At 48.6% G+C, this 21652-nt stretch overlaps 1 protein-coding gene across 1 annotated transcript in view; it reads left to right on the top strand.

Moving 5' to 3' along the window:
* ADCY1 (adenylate cyclase 1) overlaps positions 1-21083 on the top strand; it is a 226498-nt gene extending 205415 nt beyond the window's left edge. The window contains exons 15-20 of the mRNA XM_075558128.1: positions 1506-1622; positions 2632-2778; positions 3798-3896; positions 5803-5917; positions 8455-8579; positions 19949-21083. Of these exons, the coding sequence (XP_075414243.1) occupies positions 1506-1622; positions 2632-2778; positions 3798-3896; positions 5803-5917; positions 8455-8579; positions 19949-20275 (930 nt within the window). The 3' untranslated portion in view covers positions 20276-21083. The remainder of the gene's footprint in view (positions 1-1505; positions 1623-2631; positions 2779-3797; positions 3897-5802; positions 5918-8454; positions 8580-19948) is intronic.
* Positions 21084-21652: the final 569 nt, after the last annotated feature.

Raw genomic sequence — 21652 nt, forward strand, 5'->3', positions numbered from 1 at the left:
GTCTCAATTGTCCGGTAACAATTGTGTCCGTTGGTCTCACTTTATTTCTTTGGTAGATTGTACCAACTCACAGCACTTGATTTCCCAAAAACACCTAAAAGAAAGTGCCTTGGCTCCTTAGGCGTCGGCCTTGCCCAGCCTGGTCTCACTGCCTTGTGGTGCCCGCAATTTTCTCATACCAGCTTTTTTGTGACAAAGCTGAGAGGCACCTCAGGAGAAAGGACTGGTGATCTATTCCTGGGGTGGAAAAATCAGCCATTGTAAACACTGTAAAATATAGTCTACCCTTATACATATGGAGCTGAGTCAACCCTGACTCCGTTTCTATCTTTCTTTAATAATCTCAGCTTCTAGTTTTTAACTAGTAACATTGGTATATTGAAACTACATGAGTAATCGATCGATTTGATCTGTAAGAATAATAACTCTACCAAAAGGAGGGTACATATTCTGAGGCATCTCGCAAGCGCCCCCACACCCCAACCCTATAAATCGTGCCTCTAATGCTGATTGTTTTGTGCTCTTTACGAGGAGGACACTGAGGCAGAGAGGCTACACTTTCTACTTGTGTTCCCATGCCCTATGTGACAGAGATGGGCCATAAGCCAAGGCGTCATTGCTGATGAACATAGGGCCTGGGTGCTTGCTAAAACACACCAAGATCCCCCCCCTTCCCCCCAGACTCAGCAGTGTCCATCCTCCCCAGCCCTCTTGTCTGGGTCAGGTCTGTGTCTGGTCGAAAAGCAAAAGTGCTTCACACACAGTGGTCACAGAAGCTCTTGTCTCTTAATTGCTTGCACCAAGCCAGCTACTTGTTCACAGCCTCTTGAGCCCTCAGGGTCCTTGGCAAGGTTGGGGCCATCCCTGCTGGGTTTATCTCTGTAAGGCTGTAGAGCTAGTTACCGTACCTCTGTGCTGGACCCAGAATCTCTATCTTTGCCCCCGCACCACTGCTGCCCTAGGCTTAGCTGCTGCATTCACCCCTTCTGCTGACCTTCAGTCCCACACCTGCCCACTGCAAGCACCTTGTACCTTTCTGCTCATCTCTTGTCTCAGAGAGCAGTGAGATCCTGCTGGAGGAAGAGGGTCATTCTGAAGATAACGATGAGCCTAGAGATGTGTCCAGGCCACCTAGATACCAGCATTCCAGAAATGTCAGAAGGTAGTTCTAGCTGGCCCAGGCAGCAGAGACTGGATCACAGAAAGGGCGACTGGGGCCATCCTGACTCCAGAAGGACAGTGTAGGGACCAGCGGTGGGGATGGCATTAATGCTTTGGTCTGTGCTTTCTGACTTCTGCTAGTGGGAGTGATGGGTAGAAATTTGTGGCTCCTTGGGCTCTTTGTGGCCTGATCTCAGTGTTCTCTCTAGTGGAGGGCTAGGGAACAGCCTGGCCCAGACTCTTGTGCCCTTGGAGCTGAGTTCGATGGATCTCGATGAAGTGGGATGAGGGTGGACTGATACTGGTCTTCTCAGGAGTAATCAAGGGTCCCGGGTCCTTCTCAGGCAGAAGAAGAACGTGATGACATGGAGAAGGTAAAATTGGACAACAAGAGGATCCTCTTTAACCTCTTGCCAGCCCATGTAGCCCAGCACTTCCTCATGTCGAATCCCAGGAACATGGTAAGCTCTGGTCCTGTCCCTCACCTCAGGTCCTGGCACAGGAGCCTTTTGTCGGGGGTGTGGGGGAGCTGCAAATGGAGGGGGGACCTGCAGCTAACCTCTCGCTATTTCTCTGCCCTAGTTGAGGGCTTCCGAGCTTCTCCTGACCTCTTCGATGGTCCTGAGGGACAGGGCTGGGAGGTGGGGTTGGCATAGCCCTGGAGTTCATCCATTCTCACGTTTGGTCACCCACGAGAGAAAGCGTTTATCAACCCCTGAGAGGGGAAATGAACGTTGAGAAACTGCAGCCATGGGGAGGGGAGGAAAAATCACTTTGTTTCAATGCCTGACACTGTTGGATGGAGTTTCCCTTTCTGTACAGATCATTTTCAGCAACGCGCCCCCTGACAATAGCATGGTCGAGGTGCGGGGTGCTTGCTTGCACCTCTTTAAGCACCTGTGCATGCATCCCCTTTTCACCGCCTGGTACCCAGTCCTAACCCCTTAGTGCCTTAAACTGCTACAGCACAGCACGAAGAAGATGCTGACAAGGGATGCCCCCCAAGGAAAAAAGATCGAGGTCCCGTTTTCGGTTCTGACGCAGCACAGGGACAGGTGGCAGGTTGGCCTGAACCGTTTGATTGTCGTCGTTTCTCAGGGCACCCAGAGCACATTGCTCCCTAAAATCAGTTCCACAACCAGTGCCCCGCCCCCTTGCCTCATTAAGCATGCGGCGGTAGCGGAGGGGAGGCGCCAGCATTTATGGTCCCCGCTGAGTTGCGCCCCATGGCAGTTGGCTGCGAGACCTGGAGCCAGCGGTGGACTCTCTTTGAGTCCTCCCCTCCGTGTCAACCAGGGCTGTAGTTGTCCTGCTTTAACGGGAGGCCCCGCCAGTGAACGAGCGCAGGGCAGGGTGCTGTGCCTCCGCTTCTGTGACAAGAGGTGCCCTTTGTCTCAGTACCCGCTCCCCTGCCCCGCCGCCCCCCCTTCAGCATTCTGACGGTGCTCACTCCTTGTCCGGTCCCGCCAGGACCTCTATTACCAGTCATACGCACAGGTGGGCGTCATGTTCGCGTCCATCCCCAACTTCAATGACTTCTACATCGAGCTCGATGGCAACAACATGGGAGTGGAGTGTCTGCGCCTCCTGAATGAGATCATCGCAGACTTCGACGAGGTAACGCTCACCTGCCTTTGTCTTAGACCCCATGCGCTCTGCAGTGGTCTGTCGGTGGGTGCTGGGCAGGTTCCATGGGTGTTCCTTTACCTAGTGAAATCTCATGGAGTCAGCAGTACGGCACGTCCCTTGTATGTGAGGGTAGGCAGAAAGTATGTCCTGGGGAAGCACAGGCCCGCTGCCTCTGAAAGTCCACAATAATGGTGACAGTCCCAGCTTCCTCCCAAAACGTGGCTGGTGGATTTGAACTGCTGACTTTGTGCTTAGCAGCCCAACCTGTGACTCCCTACAGCACCAAGGCTTCCTCAGACAGGAGAAACGCCCAATCCCAAACTCTGCCATTTAATTCATAGCAACCCTATAGGGCAGGGGAGAACTACTCCTTTGGGTTTCCCAAATTATAAATGTGTAGGAGCAGATAGTATCACTGTTCTCCCTTGGAACAACTGATGGGTTTGAACCACCGACCTTGTTGTTAACAGCCTAACTCATAACCCACTATGCTACCAGAACGCTAGATAAAGTAAAGCAGCCCGGAAATTGCCGTAGGAAGTGAGCGGAAGCAAGCGAGCAGGAGCCAAACTGGCAGCTGAATGCTGAGGGCCCTCTCACTTATAGCGTCTTTGTCCTCAGGAATGGCCTGGGGGGCCCCACCTGTGGTAGGCGACCAGGGGTCTCCCACGTGGGAGTGGCATTCCCAGGTGGCACTGTGGGTCCGGTCGACCTTGATGACATTTGGGAGAGAGCCTTAGATTGTCCCTGAAGTATATCAGTTGCCCCGTGGGAGGTAGGCAGGTCCGTGTCTGCGCCCGTTCCTTTTTGCTTTCTCTTTCCACCCCCCCACCCCCAAGGTCTACGTATTTCAGTCCAGTCCTCAGACTTGTCCAGTGCCCCAGATAGCGCAGGAAGATGACTTTTCAGCTGTGCTTGTCCGCTGCTGGTGCTCGTTGCGGCTGAGAACAGCAGGGACTTGTCTAAGAGAGTATGTAATGTTGAACCGTTGTGTGTTTTAAACAAAGCTCATGGAGAAAGACTTCTATAAGAACCTGGAGAAGATCAAGACCATTGGGAGCACATACATGGCAGCGGTGGGGCTGGCACCCACGGCCGAAGCCAAGGTGAGTGCTCTCTTATTAGGACTCCTCCTCCAAGTGTTCTACACAGTGACCACCACCACCGGCCCCCTCGACCCCCACCTCCCCCCGGCCCCCTCCCGCCTGCCCCGCTTTCCCCAGCTCCAGTCCTGGGTCTGCCTTCTGGCTTGAGTTACAGGAGCCAGGGGAGGTTCCTCCAGAGTCCCTTGTGGAAACCCCTCAGGCGCAGGGCAGAGAGTGCTTCCTTGAGCAGGCGGATCTTCTAGGGGGTTCTAGGTGGAGCTGCTTGCTGCCGGCACACCTTCCAGGGTTCTCCCAGACGGAGCCGTCTTTGCTCAGCAGTCTTCCCCACACCAGGTAGCTGGGTTGAGGCAACGTGAAGAAGGTGGCTGAGGACCACAGGGAGCGCCATGGAGGCATTTGAAAGCGCCTGTCTCCTTGATGCTGACCACTAGCTCCAGCCCTGCGCTGCCCCTCGAGTCCCCCAACATCCACCATTCTTGGCACCGGCTATGAGCTGCTTGAAATAGTCCATTGCTCTGCACCAGGCAGCTCAGGGGTCCGCCCACCAAGGAGGCAGACAGCACAGCTCCCTTCCGTCCCCTCCACTGCCCACAGTCTCCCCCTAACCCCTCTGATGCTGTTTGTGGGACAGGACGTTCCTTATAACACATCCTCAGCGGTGCCTTCCTAGTGGGCGTTGCTGCACAAAGAGATGGAGGAGGCAGACTAGAATCACCAGCGTGGGATCCCAGACTTTAGGTAGCATCAGTGGCTCTATCACTGGGCAAACAGAAATAAGGAAAGGAAATGCTCTTCCTGACCCTGCTCAGTCTTAACCACTGCAGGCCCCGTGTGTAGGGAGGCAAGAGGTCCGCGTCCCTCCAGAGCTATAGCAGCCTAGGGAGCTGAGCAGAAAGGGGGCTTTGGGGCTCTGGCCCAAGCAGGGCAGACACGAGCTCCGCCTGGAGAAGGAAGGGCCCTGAGGATGCTTTGGCGAGTTGTCCGTAACCTGGCTGTTCCTATGCACGTGGACAGTTACAATGGCGTTTCCACCCGCAGTCCCGGCTGCTCCCCGGTTGCTGCCTGTGCCCTCACCCTTCCTTTCCAGACGATCCTTGCTCTTCCCTGCAGCTGACATAGGGGCGACACCCCAGTGGTGTGCAGGCCCCTCAGAAGGCACAGGGCTCGCAGGGATGCAGCGCTCTCAGAGCACGCTTGCCTTTCTCTTCCCCTGACTCCCCAGGTGTAGATGGGCCCTGCTTCAGCTATGAGGTGGGCATCAGACCGGTCATTGGAGTCGCTCTCAGCCTCCACCCCATGGACCCCTCAGCAGTCCCTAACGCATGTCTAAGGGCACTTCCCAAGAATTCAGTAAGAGAAAATGGTTGAAAGCGCACTATTTCTTGATTTTGAGAGTTAGTGACGTTTCCCTGAAGGAGAATAAATAAGAAGCCTGCACGTTATATTTTAAAAGGAAAACTCGCTTTGTGTAAGCCAGAAGGAAGGACCTTTCAACACCTGGGCCAACCCTCTCCCATAGCAAAAAAAAACCCAAAAACAGACCAAACAAAAACAAATCCCAACATGAGGGTTGCTCTTCTCAGGTGTGCCATGGATCCCTAACCTGTGAGTGCCCTCCCACTGTGCTGTCCTCACTCCCCAGTGACCCAGGACAAGATGTGCATGCTCACCTGTGCTCTGCATCTGCTGAGAGGCAGGGCCTATGTGTGGGGGGAGGGCTGCCCTTCAAAGTGGGCCCAGTTGTGCTTCTCGGAGCTCGAGCTTGTTTTGCAGTTACTCACCTGTAGAACATGTGTGCCGGTTATGCTGGGAGTTCCTGGAGGTTGGTGAGAAGCTATCCCCAGTGGATTAAAATTGCCCAGGGCTAGTCCTGTCCAAATCTAATAACCCATCTGCTCCCCTGTAGGCTAAAACGTCCATCGCCTCTCACCTCAGCATACTGGCAGACTTTGCTATTGAGATGTTTGATGTCCTGGATGAAATCAACTATCAGTCGTACAACGACTTTGTTCTTCGTGTGGGTAAGATATGCCTTCAACCCATCTGACTCGCTCTCAACGCTCAGGTCCTGGTGGTTCACTTAGCAGAAGGGCCAAGGCACGGTTCCTATCCCCGCAGGCAGGAGAGTGGTACCCAGAGGGGGAAATGGACGGGGCAGCAGGATGCAGAGCCTGAGACATTTTATTTTATGAATTAAAAAAATAATTTTACTGGGGGCGCTTACAGCTCTTACAGCATTCCATACATTGATTGTATCAAGCATATTTGTACATACATTGCTCTAATTTCCAAAACATTTTCTACTTGAGTTCTTGGTAGAAGCTCCTCTTTTTTCCCCTTCCCTCCTCCACCCTCCTGCCCTTGTGAATTCTTGATCAATTATATAGTGTTATTATTATTTTGAATCTTATACTATCCATTGCCTTCCTTCACCCACATGTTTGTTATTCATTCCCTTGGGGCGGGGGGCTATATAGCCAACCTTGTGATGGGTTCCTCCTTTCTCTCCCTTCCCCCTCCCTGGCCATCCCCCTATGTTCATGATATGGATACTCCCACTAATGGTCCCGAGGGATTTATCTGTCCTGAATTCCATGTGTCGAGAGCTCTTATCTGTACCAATGTGCATACTCTGATCTAGCCAGATTTGTAAGGTAGAACTGGGTCATGGTAGTGGAGGGAGGAAGCATTCAGGAACTAGAGGAATGATGTGTGTTTCATCGGTGCTACACTGCACCTTGGTTGAATCATCCCTTCCTTATAACCCTTCTGTGGGGAATATGGCCTTTGGGCCTCTACTCAAGGCCCCTCTTAACACAAGAACACTTTGTTCTAATAACCTGGCACTCTTTGATACTCATCTTCCCGACACGATCGCTGAAGACAAAATGGGTGCATAAGCAAATGTGGTGAAGAGAGCTGATGGTGCCCGGCTATCAAAAGATATAGCATCTGGGGTCTTAAAAACTTGAAGTTAAACAAGTCGCCATCTAGCTGGGAAGCAAATAAGCCCACATGGAAGAAGCAAACCAGCCTGTGTGACCATAAGGTGTTGATGGGATCAGGTATCAGGTATCAAAAGATCCAAAACAAGTAACTGTATCAATATGAACAAGGTGGGTTGGAGTGGAGACCTAAAGCCCATCTGTAGAAAATTGGATATCCCCACCCCCACCCCCACCCCCCACACACATAGATCCTGGAACATTTTAGAGTTGCCTCTGCAATTTAATTATATAAGGAGAGATGTTTTAATCCCATGAAACCAATGAAAAATATCCAGGGTGTCTCAAGACACTTTAGGTACTCACTACTCCTGGACTAAAGGCCAGTGGTCCCTTCCTTTCCATCCTGAGGCCCAGGGAAGATGGGGCAGCCTAGGAGGAAGCCCTCTCCTAGAGGGCGGGGGGGGGGGTGGTGTCTGGGAGAGTGGCATCTATTCGACTCTGGTCACAGCGTGTGTCTTCCCTGGGTTCTCGTCCCTCCCTGCAGAATAAGGAAGGACACTATTTGATGTTCAAGTTCTTTTCTAGCTTTTACAAAACCATATTCTTAGTGATAACATTATAAACCTTTAACTATAAACAGACTTTTTTTTTCTGGAATGCAGAAAGTTTGCCAGAAAAATCCCTGCTAGTTTAAGACTCAACTAAACTAGAGTCGAGGCTAGTAGACTTTCATGAGAATTACAAAGCCGGTGATGGAAACACTCTTAAAAAACAAGCAAACCCGAGCACTGAAGAAGACATCCACAAAGGAGACTGAGAGATCGGACTGGCATGTACTCGGGAAAGAACTGCTCAGCTGTAGATAGGCCTTCAGCATGTTACGTTAGCAACCGCCAGGGCGCCCACCCGTGGTACTGTCCCAGGTCTTATCGTCTCCATTTTCAAGCTCGGGAGTCCCCGAGAGGTTAACACTGCTGAAGGTCCTGCATGGTGAGTAAACGCTGAGGTCCGTGGCTCAGCATTCTGGAGTTGCCTGTTCTCTGTGAAGAGAGGGGGGCTCCATTCTTTCCCTCCACAGCGTCCGTAACTATGAGGGGACTTCAAGGGAAAAGGCAGCGGTCATTTTCATTTCATTTTTGCTTTCACGAATTGCCTCAAACTCCCTTGTATTGTGACCAGTTCGCTCCCACCCACTAAAAGACACATAACTACATAGTCACGAGCCACCGTTTCTTCTGAAAATGGAAATACACCTTTGTGGTTGGCAAGATGCAAAATCATGGTGACCTTGGGGATTAGATGATAAGATTTCTTAGGGGCTCCAAGGGTTAGCTTGAGTGGGAAAGTTTGAGATCCAAGCCTGTCTCAGGATTAGGAATTCTCTCCACAGCAGGCGGGGCTGCATCTGGAGGGATCCGTGCCCCTGAAAGCCATGTACCCACCGCGGCACAGGTGCCCAGGACGTTATGGAGGCCCCTGCTTTGGGAGAGGGGCCTGGAGGGGACAGGGCTTCTCCTCTGAGGAGCACTCCTTCTGGCCAGGGACATCAGCCGTGCCGGCTAGACTAACCTCACGTTGCCAACTACACCAACCCTGGTTTGTTGTTGCAGGTATCAATGTTGGGCCTGTCGTGGCCGGCGTGATTGGAGCCCGGAGACCTCAGTATGACATCTGGGGCAACACAGTCAATGTGGCCAGTCGTATGGACAGCACTGGGGTCCAAGGCAAGATCCAGGTGAGTTCAACCTGATATCGCTGAGGCAGAGGTACCCATTTCACAGAGGAGGAAACTGAGGCACGGGGGAAGAAATAAAGTGGTGGGCCCACGTTCAGGAGGTCTGTGAGCAGCAATACAGAATTGAATCTGGCCCAGGTCCAAAGCAGGCCCCCTCCTTTGTCTCTCACTGCCCTCTTGTGCCTGCGCAGCTTTGGTTGCGCGTGGATTGGGCCTACTCCCATGGGCGGGTAGGATACCCTGGCTAGAAGTCCCGCTTCTTTGCTCTTTGACTAGTCGTGCAGAGTGAGTTACTTCGGTCCCAGGGCTGGCCTGTGAATGGCCTGCATGTGTGTTAGGAGGTGTCTCCACGGTCCTGAGCTGGCCCATAGATGACTGCTTATGCATTAGTTGATGTCACCGCATTTGTGGCCGGGTGTGTAGGTGACTACGTGTGTTGGTGAGCAATGTGCACGACGGGGCCCTGACCGCTCCCCTACCTACTACCCCCTACCCTCAACCCCCCATGCATTCTCAGAATCCCTTGCCCAGCTACTGTGGGACTAGATGGCTTTCTCCGTGGTTTTCCTTGTGCTCCCGCTGTGGGGGAGTGATGGACAAGCTTTCCTGTGGCCATTGCCCTGTTCCTCCTGAGGTCTGTCCCTGAGGAGGGGCAAGGGGAAGGACATACCAGAATTATACATATCTGTAAGAGGTTGTTGTTTAGTTGATAAAAGTCACTTGAAAAGGTGGGTTGAGTGGGAAAGGGACTCAGAACCCCAGGCCCAGATCAGGAGCCCTTTCTCTGCTCTCCAGGCCCTGGTTGACAGGACACAAGTAAAGGTCTCCAGGCTGAGAGGAGACAAGACCCGGGCAGATGTTATTCCCAAAGAGAGCCAAGGGCCATCTGCTTGGCCATGACCTATGCACCTCCAACCCCTGGACCTGAAGCTGTGTCTTCTTTGTCTTGAAGTTTCTCGACAAGCTAGACAAGGCGGCTTTCTGTCTCTGTTCCAGAATTGCTCAGTTCCCAATATGCCAGCCACACACTCATATACCAGGTCACTTTCCTGAACTCCTACAATGTACGCCAGTCCTGCCTCAGTGCCTGCAGATTCGCCTGCCGAGAAAGGCCTGCTCACTTGCCTTCTTATCCAGATTCATTCTACCAAAAGCTCAGTACGCAGTGCTGGTGTCAGACACACCTGAGGTCCCTGTGTCACACATCACCCTTATTTATAGTGACGCCACTGATCACCGTGGGGCCGATCCCTGCACACCTCCAATTACAGTGATAGAGCCATCAGAGGGGTTGCCCCTTCCACACCCATGATTACAGCGACGACCCCACTGCCCCCAAACCTCTCCTCACCCTACTCCTCAATGCAGTGAACGCTCACAGCGCCTACCTCTCGTAGGGCCTGTATCCACCACACACCGAAGCCTGTCCCAGCCCTGCCCCTGGTTATAGTGAGGCTACTTACTGTCCCAGAGCCTGCACCACCATCCGCTGTCACAGGCTCTGTGTCTGCTATGCCTCTAATTGTGCCAGAGCCATCCGCTATGACAGGGCCTGTCCCCATTATACCCTCAATTACCCTGGGGCCTCCCATTGTCAGAGGGCCTGTCCCACCATGTCCTCAGTCATCCTTGAGATACCTGTCATAGTACTTTACCCTATGATGCCCTGATGACCTGTGTGACTTCTCCAGGGCCTTTCCCCCCAGTACCTGTAGTGGTGGTATGTCGGTTGCTGGAGTTTACTCCCGAGCAGCCACACACGTTCGCTCCCACCACTGTCCTGTGCCTGAGTCAGCACACCAAGTTGAAGGGCAAGTTCTGGACACACCCCGAACACCAGAGCCTTCAGGACAGCTTGGCAGGGTGCAGACGTGTGATGGCCATGATGTTCTCTGAATGCCATCAGGGAGTTGGGAGGCATTGACTTCTGGCCCTACCAGGAGAGGGAAGTTAGGTGAGGCGCTCAGCATGTTCATGAACCTGTAAAGCTGCTATGCCCCCCTCCCTCCCCCGCCAAGCTCACTGTGACCACTCTTCCTGCTCAGCACTGCTGCCCCCTTGTCTGGGAGATACCGGACTCTCAGGACTTGGAGTTAAGGTGCCCCTCTCGTCAGGTGTCTGGCCTCCCAGGTGTCAGACTGCAGGCTGCCCTCCGAGCATGGACGATGTGAGACGGAAGTTCAGTGGTGAGAGTACTTGGGGCGCTAGCTCACTTACCATGTAGCTGGTAATGTTGAGGCTTGTCCGATGGCCAGCTTCCTAGTGTGAGGCCACTACTGTACTGTCACAGACGGTAGACCGTCGATTTGAACTCGGAGTCTCAGTCCTCCAACGAACCCCGTTCTTACCTGCAGGTTCTCCTCCCACCTTTTGGATAAGGTCTCATGGCCGCACCACGACCTGCCCCGGCCTGGGACACGACCCAGCTGGTCAGAGCTTCTGTCTCTTGCTTGTGTTCCCCACCTCCCTCCCTCACGCCTTCACTAAGCATTGACTCCACTCTGGCCTGTTGGCGTTAGCAGTTTCAGAACAAGACAGACCAACCTCTTCATGGTGCTTCATGGTAACTGATTCTGCCAGGAAGCGCTCTGAGAGCAGAGGGTCCTTCTGCTGAGAACTTAGATTGGTGTCTCCACACAGTATCCCTTCATGCTCCTGTGTCCATTTCTTGTCCTTTCTTTTTGAAAAAAAAATTGTAACTATAGATATAAAACAACTTTGCCATTTCAACAGTCATTGTTCACCACACTGTTTAACCATCACCATTATCCATTTCCAAATGTTTCTGTCATCCTTCCCAGAAGCTCAGGGTTCCCTCTGCAGTGAATTCCTTGGCCCTTCCCTCCTGCCCCGGATAATCACAAATAAACGCTAGTCATGGGGCCCATTTGCCTATTCTGGATCGGTAGAATTAGGCATGATTCTTCTTTTGTGGTTGATTGAATCCACTCAAGGTTTCCAGGTTCATTGATGCTGCAGTGTGTCCAGAGGCTACCATCTCTTTGCGGCTGGGACATAATGTACTGGGACATTGCTCAGGCCCTCTCTTAAGTGCTGCACGATTTAGCAGCCTCCACTGAGACCGATCATCCTCAAAGAGACGCTTCTCCAACCTTGCTTTGCACGGTTCCGCTGCTGAACATCTGCTGCTTGCTCCCTGTTCAGATCCCTCCTCTCCATGATCTCTCCTTCCCACCTTTGTACACACAGGACTTGTGGCCTGTTTGGGCCTCGTCCCCATGCTGCCAGCTATCACCCAGTGAGCCTGGCAGGCCCCGGCAATCATTGCCATGCTGCTGGGCTTGAACCTGGTCTGTTCCCACCAAACTGGAACCCCCGGGTTTGTCCACCCCTCTGCGGGAGGGAGATGGGGCTTTCTACTCCCATAAAGAGTTACAGTATGGGAAACCCGTAGCGACAGTCTACCCTGTCCTATAGAGTCGCCACGGCGACATGGTGTTTGCTATGGGGCTATCAGTAGTGTTCAAAAACATGCTTCTCCGTGCAGCAACTTGATTCTTTCTATGTTCATTCTGATTATTCAGTTTCCAATAATCCAGCTTCTCCCCTGCTCACCGCCCACCCCGCCATTTGATAACGCATTGACCATTTGATACCACGCGGTTGTTTTTAAAAGGCATACAGTACTTGGGGGTGAAATGATTATTTTGTGATCCAATCTGTTCTCTATCTAAAAATGTGTGGTTTAAGGCTCTATCGTGGTGGTGGTGTCAGGAGTTCCTCCAGTCTCTGCCAGCCCCGTAAATGTCACCTTTTAAAAAATTTAAGGTTTGTTCTACAGTTTTCTTCCATTATGTCCCAGATTGTGTTCCCGGCCAGAGTGACTGGCAGTGGTGTCCAGGTACCATTTAGTTGCTCTGGTCTTTGGGGCTTTGGTTCGTGTCGGCTAATAGTCCTAAAGAGTGGCTTATTGACTTCTTGAGTCCTTTGTTTTCTTCTTTCTCATTGTTCCAGATGAGTAAACAATAAGAACAACAAAACTCCCCCAAACTCCCTCTCACGGAGTCCATTCCGACGCATAGCAGCCTGTCGGACAAAGTAGAACTTGTCTGTGCGGGTCCGAAACTGTCGGTCTTGCGGGGAGTAGAAAACTTCCTCTTTATCCCACTCCAGACGAATCGAGACCAACAGCTATGTCTTAGATGACCAATTGCAAGATTTTAAGACCACAGATGCCAACGTTTCCTATTTCCTGCTTTCTGTTCTTTAGTTTAACCGTAACCACCGTAGTGGCAGTGAAGTAGTGTAGTTTTCATTTGCTTTTCTCGCATGGCTAGCGGCATCGATTATTTCATGTGTTCCGTCTTCTTTGGTATACTGTCTGTTCAAGTCCTGTGCCCATTGTAGGGCTGGGTAATTGTTCCTGTCTTGTTTCTTTCATGGAGTTTTACACGTGTTTTGGTTACCAGACTCTGTACTTCCAGTCTGTCAAGGCCTCAGCGTTCTGCCGTTATGAATGAGGCTGCCGTGCACACAGGTGTGCCTGTGTCTCTTTGTGACCCTGATGGTACATCTCTAGGATTTTTTCTAGGAACGATAACTGCTGGGTTAAAAAGTACTTGATTTTCAGCTTTTGGAAGAAGCATGATACCATTTTCCACTGCTGATGAACCATTTTAAAATCCCACTAGCAGCGGGTAATGGTTCCGGTGTCTCCACAACCTCACCCACGTTTTGTTTTGTTTTTACCAGGACTGCCTGTGCAGGCGTGGGATGATGTCTCATTGTAGTTCTGATTTCCATCTCTCTCGAATGGCTGAGGAGCTTGGTAGCACAGTGAGTTAAACTTTGTGCGATCCTCGCCAGGCCAGCAGTCAAACGCTCCAGCCACTACACATGAGACGCTGAGGCTGGCTACTCCCATAAAGAGTCACCATCTCAGAAGCCCTCAGACATTCTAGTTTGTCATGCAGGGTCACTGTCGTGGTCAATAGCACTGGGATATTGACGTAATGATGCCTCCTCAACATGCAGTCAACCAGTGACATGAAAGGAGCAGCATTTTAGGGCGCTCTGTTTGTCGTTGCGACACAACCCAAAGTTAGAGGAAACGGAGGCGGACATTGATGAATAATCGGAACTTTGTCCGCACACACAAAATATGGACCCAGGAAAATTGGCAGTTATCAAAAATGAAATGGAACATAGATAGATTGATATCTGGTATATTAGTGAGCTAAAATGTAGTCTATTGGCCATTTTGAATTAAACAATTATATAGTGTACGTTGCCTGGAATTACAAATTGAATAGGCATGACTTCATGTTAATAATCACAAAGAACACTTCAAGCTCTATTGTGAAGTACAGTGCTTTTGTGATAGGATAATATTCATCTACCTGCAAAGAGAACAAGTTCATGTGACTACAATTCAAATTCACAAACCAACCACTAAAAACCATGATGAAGAAGTGGAAAGATTATACCAACGTCTTCAATAAGAAGTTGATCGAATGTGTAATAAAAATGCATTGATGATGACTGGTATTTGGAATGTGAAAGTTGCAAACAAAAGAGGGAGGATCGGTAATTGGAAAATATAGTGTTGGTGATAAGAACAATGCTGGAGATTGCATGATGGTATTTTGTAAAACTAACAACTTAGATATTGCAATTGTCTGTTCAACAACATCAATGATGGCTCTACGCTTGGACCTCGCCAGAAGGGATACACACAAATGAAATCACTATAGTTCTGGAAGGAGACAAGGGAGAAACTTAATATTATCACCCCAACCAAGGGGGACAGACTCAGCTACTCACATTGCAAGGTCAAGATGAAATGGGAGAAGATGAAAAGATTATGAACCCCAAAATAAGCCCTTGAGTTTCTCCCCTCTGAATCTAGAGACCATGTCAGCAACAGATTTGACATGTTGAATAGTAATGAATAAAGACCAAGCGAGTTGTAGGTTGACATCAAGAACATCATAGAGGAAGAAAGCAAAAGGTCATTAAAAAGACAAGAAAGAAAGAAAGTACCAAACTGGGTGTCAGCGCCTTGGTATTTTCAGTCACCTCATATACATGTCAAAACTGGACAGTGAATAAAGATGATCGGAGAATACTTGATGTATTTTAATTATAGTGCTGGTGAAGAATATTGAATATATTATGGATTTCCAGAAGAATGAGCAAATCTATTTGAAATAAATGTAGGCAGAATTCTGGTAAGAAATGAGGAGGTGAGGTTTGTCTCATATGCTTTAGGCATATTATCAGGATGGACTAGTCCCTGGAGAAGGACGTAATGGCTGGTAAAGTAGACAGAAAAAAAACCTCTGCGTACTTTTAAAGTTTGCTTTCTTTTATGGCCCGGTGGTTTTATAGTAATGTATTATTTAGTTTCCCTGAGTTTAATTTATTTCCCTGTTCTTTCTGTTACTGCATTTTAGTTTCGCATAATTATGCTTAAAAAGAGGGAGGGGAAGGGGAGAGAGGCTTTATATAGTTTTATTGTTTTTATATATTGATGTTTTTCTTTGTGCCCTAAAACACGGTCTTTTCTGGAGAATGTTTCAGTTGCATGAGAGCAGCTATACTATGCCGCTGTTGAGTGGGGTGTTTGACATGTGTCCACAAGATGAAGTGGGTTAATTGTATTATTTAGATCTTCAGTGTCTCTGGTTTTGTCACTAATTGCTCTGTCATTAAAAGTGGAGAGTTAAAATTTTGTTTACTGTTATTGTGTATACATCCCTTTCTCTCTTCAATTATGCTAGAATTTCTTTTCTAAGTTTTGGAGCTCTGGTATTGATTGCATAAATATTTATAAATGGATGGTTATTGATGAGATAATTTTTGTCAAATATTAATATTGCTACTCCTGTTCTCTTTTGGTTATTGCTTGCTTGGTACATATATTTTTTCATTATTTGATTTTTAATCTGTTTAAATTTTGTGAGTAAGACACGTCTAAGGTATGTGTCTTGTAGTCACATATTGATGAGTCATGTTTCTCATCAATTCTGCCTCTTGGTGGTGCACTGAAGCCACGTACCTTCTGTGTAACTTCTGATAGGTTAGAATTTGCTGCATATTGTTTTCTTTTCTGTCTAGTGTATGTCGGTGTGATGTTAATGCTCCCTGATTCCTTAATGTCTCTGCTGACTTCCTTCTATGCATGGGTTTCTTTTCCTTTCAATTGTCATTGTTGATTTTGTACTTTTTAAAATGTTGGTGAATAGGTTTGTCCATCTTCTTTGCGTTTGCACTGATGTTCTTATTTATCATTCTACATTTAGGCTGTTAGATTTTGAAATTGCCTTGATAGACTCTCCATATAGCCATTCTATCAGGGCACCATTAAGGGCTCCCCCCCTTTATTTTGAAGTTGTTATTTATATCTTAATATCTCTAGCTCTCAATAATCAAATTTGCAACTTTATTTTGCTTTCTGAAATCTTCATCTGGCTGGGTATCTGGGTGATATGGTTGGTTGTGTGTCCGTATCTCATATTATTGTCCAATGTCATTAAATTTCTATCCAAACACATGTCCTTAATATTTCATATAAGACTGGTCAGGACATTTCTGCTTATCTGAGAATGTTCTAGATTTGCATAGATTTTTTTCTTTTAAAACAGCGGTTCTCAACTTGTGGGTCACAACCCTTTCACAGGGTTCACCTAATACATCCTGCACATCAGATATTTACATTATGATTCATAACAGTAGCAAAATTATAGTTATGATGTTGGAACAAAAATAATTTTATGGTTGGGGGGGTCACCACAACATGAAGAACTGTATTAAAGGGTCATGGCATTAAGAAGGTTGAGAACCACTGTTTTAAAAGATCTTTTCATTGGGGTCTCTTACAGTTCTTATAGCAATCCATATATCAATTGTATCAAGCATATTTGTAAAGATGTTGCCATCATCATTTTCTAAACATTTACATTCTATTTGAGCCCTTGGTAAGAGCTCCTCTTTTCCCTGCCTCGCCCCACCCTCCATCCCTCATGACCCCTTGATAAATTATAAATAATTATTATTTTCGGATCTTACACTGACCAGTTTCCCTTCACACACATTTTTGTTGTTTGTCTCCCTGGAGAGGGGGAGTTAATGTGTCGATCATTGCAATTGTTTTCCCTTTCTCCCCTCCTCCCTCCACCTTCTCCCTACCCTCCTGCTATTGCTACTCCCATTTCTGTTCCTGAGGGGTTTATTTGACCTGGATTCTGTGTGTCATGAGCTCTTATCTGTACCAGTGTACATCCTCTAGTCTACCCAGAACTGAAAGACAGGACTGGAGTCATGATAGTGGGAGATGAGGAAGCCTCAAAGAACCAGAGGATTATTGTGCATTTCACCCGTGCTATATGGTACCCTGGTTGACTCATCTCTTCCTTGGGACCCTTCTGTGAGGGGTGTTCTATTGTCTACAGATGGGTGTTGGGTCTCTGCTCCAATCCCCCTTGTTCTCAACAATATGTTCTTTGTTTGTTCGTTTTGGGTTTTCTGGTGCCTGTTTCCGGATTCCTTTGGTATCTCATGATCTCATAGGCTAGTGTGCTTCTTCCATGTGGGCTTGTTGCTTGTCTGCTAGATGGCTGCTAGTTTCACTTCAAGCCTTCAAGACCCCGGAGGCTGTACCTTTTGGTAGCCGGCACCATCAGCTTTCTTCACCACATTTGCTTATGCACCAATTTGTCTTCAGCAATCATGTTGGGAGGGGAGCATCACAGAATGACAGCTTGTTAGAACAAAGTGTTCTTGCGTTGAGGAAGGGCTTGACCTGAGACCCAAAGTCTATCTACTTCCACAATGTATTTCCATATAAACATATGTACATAGGCTAATACCTCTATTTTTGTGAGTTAATATAGTTACATGATTGCTTCCCTATTTTTTACCTCTATCCATAGCTCTGCTTCCTAGGACTTTCCTCTGTTTCCTTTACCTTCCTCCTGCCCCACCATCGTGCTTGCCCTTCTTCTGTCTCTTAGTAATTCCTTTCAGCTAGATTGCTTTTGCTCCAAACACCACTGGTATCGCTACATCCTCCTTATTGTTGCTTTTTATTCCCTAGTTGTTCCCCTGTCTATGGAATTATTTGCTCACTGCTCCCTTCCCCCACCTCCTCCTCCCACCAAGTCCCTATGGAACCATCAGTCCCGTTGCTTTCTCCTCTGACTTTCTTCCCATGCCTATGTTATATAGGGAGGCAAAACAATAATGGAAACAAAACAAAAGGAAAACAAAAGATTGAATAAAAAGAGAGGGGGGGGGGAAGAACTAGAAAAACCCCTGAAAAATCATACATAATTCCAAGTCTGTTCTCTGACTATATGATCATCTCCCCACTTGTCCTGGGAGGGTGGTTCTGGGAACTGCCTCTCCTAGCCTGAAGTCTATTTTGGGGGCTCCTCAGGGGCTTTGTGGCTTTGCTTTGCTCCCATTGCTGATCTGTTATGTTCCCCTCTTGGTTCACCCCACTGTGGGGGGGGGAGCGGGGGGCAAGCCAGACTCATTCCCCGCCATGTATCCCCCCACATCGTCCTCTGTGGCAGTATGATACAGTGAGGGGACATCATGTCTCAAGCTGTTGTCGGTCCCACAGTCCTCTCTGTGACTTAGCAGCTCTGTGCAGGGATGTCGTCTTCAGTTGTCTGCATTTTTTAAAGACAGTTTTGCTGGATAGTTGATTTTTAACTGGTCGTTCTTATTTTGTCCCTTTTCCTTCTTTCCTGCATGGTTTCTGATGAGAAATCAGTAGGAATCTTATCGAGGCCCCTTTATATGTGATATTTCACTTTTCATACCCTGCTCTCAAAATCACTTTTTTTCCCTTTGGCTCTAGAAACTTTGATTATGCAATGTCCTTCTGAATTTATTTTGTGGTCTGCCTTGTATATAAGGTCTGTTGAACTTCTTGGATGTAAATCATTGCTTCTTTCATAGTACTTAGGGAGTTTTATATTATATATTATAAAATTTTGTGTGTAATCTTTGATTTCTATTCCCCTTCTGAAATTTCTAATATGCATATATTGTTTCTCTTGCTGGTGTCCCATATAACCCTTACATTTTCTTCAGTCTTTTTTTTTCCTGATTGTTCTTCAAACAAATTTGTATGAAGGACTATGCCCTCAATTTCACTGATTCTGTCTTTCATTGATTCAGTTCTATTTATGTGACCTATTGAGTTATTTCTTTTTTTTTTTCTATTGAGTTATTTCTGATATATTATTGTTAAGCTTCTGAAATTCTAGTTGTTGTTGACTTTTTAATCTGTGTTTTCTGTTAATTCTCTGTCACTACCAGCCTTCCTTAGGAGTAGTCAGTCTGTGGTTCTTTATTCCCCAAGTGCTTCCAGCGCTGTGACAGACAAGACAAACAAGGTCCTCAGTATCTTACTGCATATTTCCTAAGGGGATTAGACAGTATGCTTGCACACAGGCAGGACCAAGTATTAGATTTTGATGAAAACTATGAAGAAATAAAATAAAGCAAAAATTCAGATTCACACAGATATAATGAATTCTTCTTACTCCAACTACTGCCAAGCACTGGCAAATTTGGGAGCATATGAGAGAGTAGGCTTGGAATAGATTGAATTGCTCCAAATAAAGAAGTCAGAATTTGGATGACTGTAGCAGGGAGAGGCATCTGTTTCGGGGTGGGGGGGGCATCTGTGAGGAGTGAAGGGCATCTTCGTGGGAGTGAGTGGGAAGAGGTTCTACAGCGGGAGGGGAGGAGGGGTTGGATGGTTGGGGAGGCAGGAGGCTCCAAGATCATCATCCACACATAAAGCCATGATGAAGCAGATTAGCATGTTCTCTTCTGTTTACAGCACTTTATTTTTAAATACTGCCTTAATTGCTTAGTGTTGCTGCAACAAAAAGACCACATACAGACTGTGATCCCTCTGTTCCCCGTCCAGGGGCACCCCTGCATTCCCAGGTCCTCAGTGCTCAGAACACACCTGACCTTCTAAGGCCTCCTAGGATCATGATGGTGCTTGTTGGTTGCTGTTACCCCTCACCCGGAGCTGGTGTGTAAAATATCTAGGAGCCTGGGTGTGGATGAGGTGCACACTGCAGCCCACATGTGCAACCTTGCATATAGAATATTACCCAGAGCAGCACTCCCTTGGGCAGGCTAGGAGGGCAGCCCAGGACTACTCCAACCTCAGGGGCAGGCGTTTCCCCACTGCCTCTGCAGGGCCCTGTCATTCCCCATCATAGCTGGGGTGGTAAGGCCCCGCCAGGATGGTGTGACCCATGGGGTCTGAGGCATCTCACTGCCTCTCTCCTCACATCTACCTAAGGACCCCCTTCCCCAAATACCTCTTCTTTGCTGCTCACGCTTAAGGGTAACCTCCTTTTCTCTGACGACAGGTGACAGAAGAAGTTCACCGGCTGTTAAAAGGGTACAGCTACCAGTTCATTTGCCGAGGAAAAGTCAGTGTCAAGGGCAAGGGCGAGATGCTGACATACTTCCTAGAGGGAAGGACTGATGGCAGCTGCTCCCAAACCAGGTCTTTACATGTGGAACGGAAAATGTGTCCTTACAGGAGAGCCGGCCTCCAGACAAGACTGGCCACCAGCTGCCCCCCAGTTCCCATTGTGGCTGGTTTCGCAGTCCAAGCTGAGTTAGGGGCTCTGCAGGGCGCAGGTCCTCCGTGTATCCCACTCACCATTACCTCTCCTCCAGAGCGACTGTGAAGGAGGTTAAATGCATCCATGCCACCAAGCTGGGGCCTCTTCCAGAGCACGCAGGGCGGGAGTTCTGCCCAGGACCAGCCCAACCCATCGGCAACTCAAAGCAACCGCCAGGCTAGAAAAGGAATGTTTGTAGTGTGTGGTCCATGGGCCAGGGTTCTTTCAGAAGCACCATCTCCATGACTGTGTTGGCAGCGAGGCGCTAGACCGTTGAGAACAGGCTCTGTCCCCTCTGCCCAGGCACGAGGCTTTGGTAGGGCCTGCATCTAGTCAGTCTTCTCCTTTGTCAACAGAGGAGCGTGGTGTCTCATTCTCAGCCCTGCTGATTTTGGCCAAGTTAGCAGTAGACATGTGAATCCCAGGACACCGGCCAGAGCCATAGCAAGACTTAGGGAGGTTTATCTACTTGTTAAGAGGAGACGTGTTCCAGGCACTTACTCTACTGCAAGAATGCCCTGAGATGGAGCTCTGTCCACAGAACCAAGGTTGCGCTACAGTGCCTGGGCCATAGGCTTAGCCCGATAGGGCTGATGTTCCTGAAACAGCGCAGAGCCAGGACAGGCCTGTAGTGCTCCCAGGTCCTCTGTTACAGCTGAGGCAGTGCTGACTAAAGGCCTTCTTCCTGAGGCCGTCTCTAGAACTCCCAGAGGGTCTGCAGCCTACCCCACCCACTCAGATAGTACTTGGCTCTCTTAAACCCGAAAATCCCCTTTTACATGGCAGTCAGTGCAAGATCGTTGCCACTTCTTTTTTGTGTGTGGGGGGGAGGGGCGGGGGGGGAACGAAGAGAGTTTGGTCCCTATAAACTTAACAGAACAAGACTTTATGTTGAAAATGAGACTCCATAAGAAAGTTTTATTTACTTTTTTAAAATAGGGTACGTTGTTTCTTGGGCAAAATCAGCCTTCTGCAGCATATTATTTAAGAGCTAGCTGGTTAACGTAAGAGCAGGTATCACGGCACCAACTGAAGCCTGGAAAGCAGGACTTTGCTCTCCAGCAGTGCTTTGCCGCAGACAGACAGAAACAAGGGCAGCTCACACATTGCATATGCTGCAACCACATCTCTTGTGCACTGGATTCCTGGCCCATATAGAAACCAACCCGTGGTTTTGTTGGCTGCCATCGTTGCGTCGGGTGCTTCTGCCTGTTTTCCACCCAAAACTTCTCCTTCACATCACAATCTAATGTGCCAGAGATGGTTGTTATGCAACACATCTTCTGTCCTGGTTTCTATCAGCCATGGCTGAGCCATTTTGAACCGTTTCAAAGCCTTGCTTTCCAGGAGCTAGGACTAGCTGCATGCCATGCTGTTGAGATCTGTGCTTCCAGCCCAGCCTCCCCGCGAACCAGCCTGGAGTGAACCCCGCAGATAGGTGCA

The sequence above is a fragment of the Tenrec ecaudatus genome, chromosome 9 (assembly GCF_050624435.1).
Source record: "Tenrec ecaudatus isolate mTenEca1 chromosome 9, mTenEca1.hap1, whole genome shotgun sequence".
NCBI lineage: Eukaryota > Metazoa > Chordata > Mammalia > Afrosoricida > Tenrecidae > Tenrec > Tenrec ecaudatus.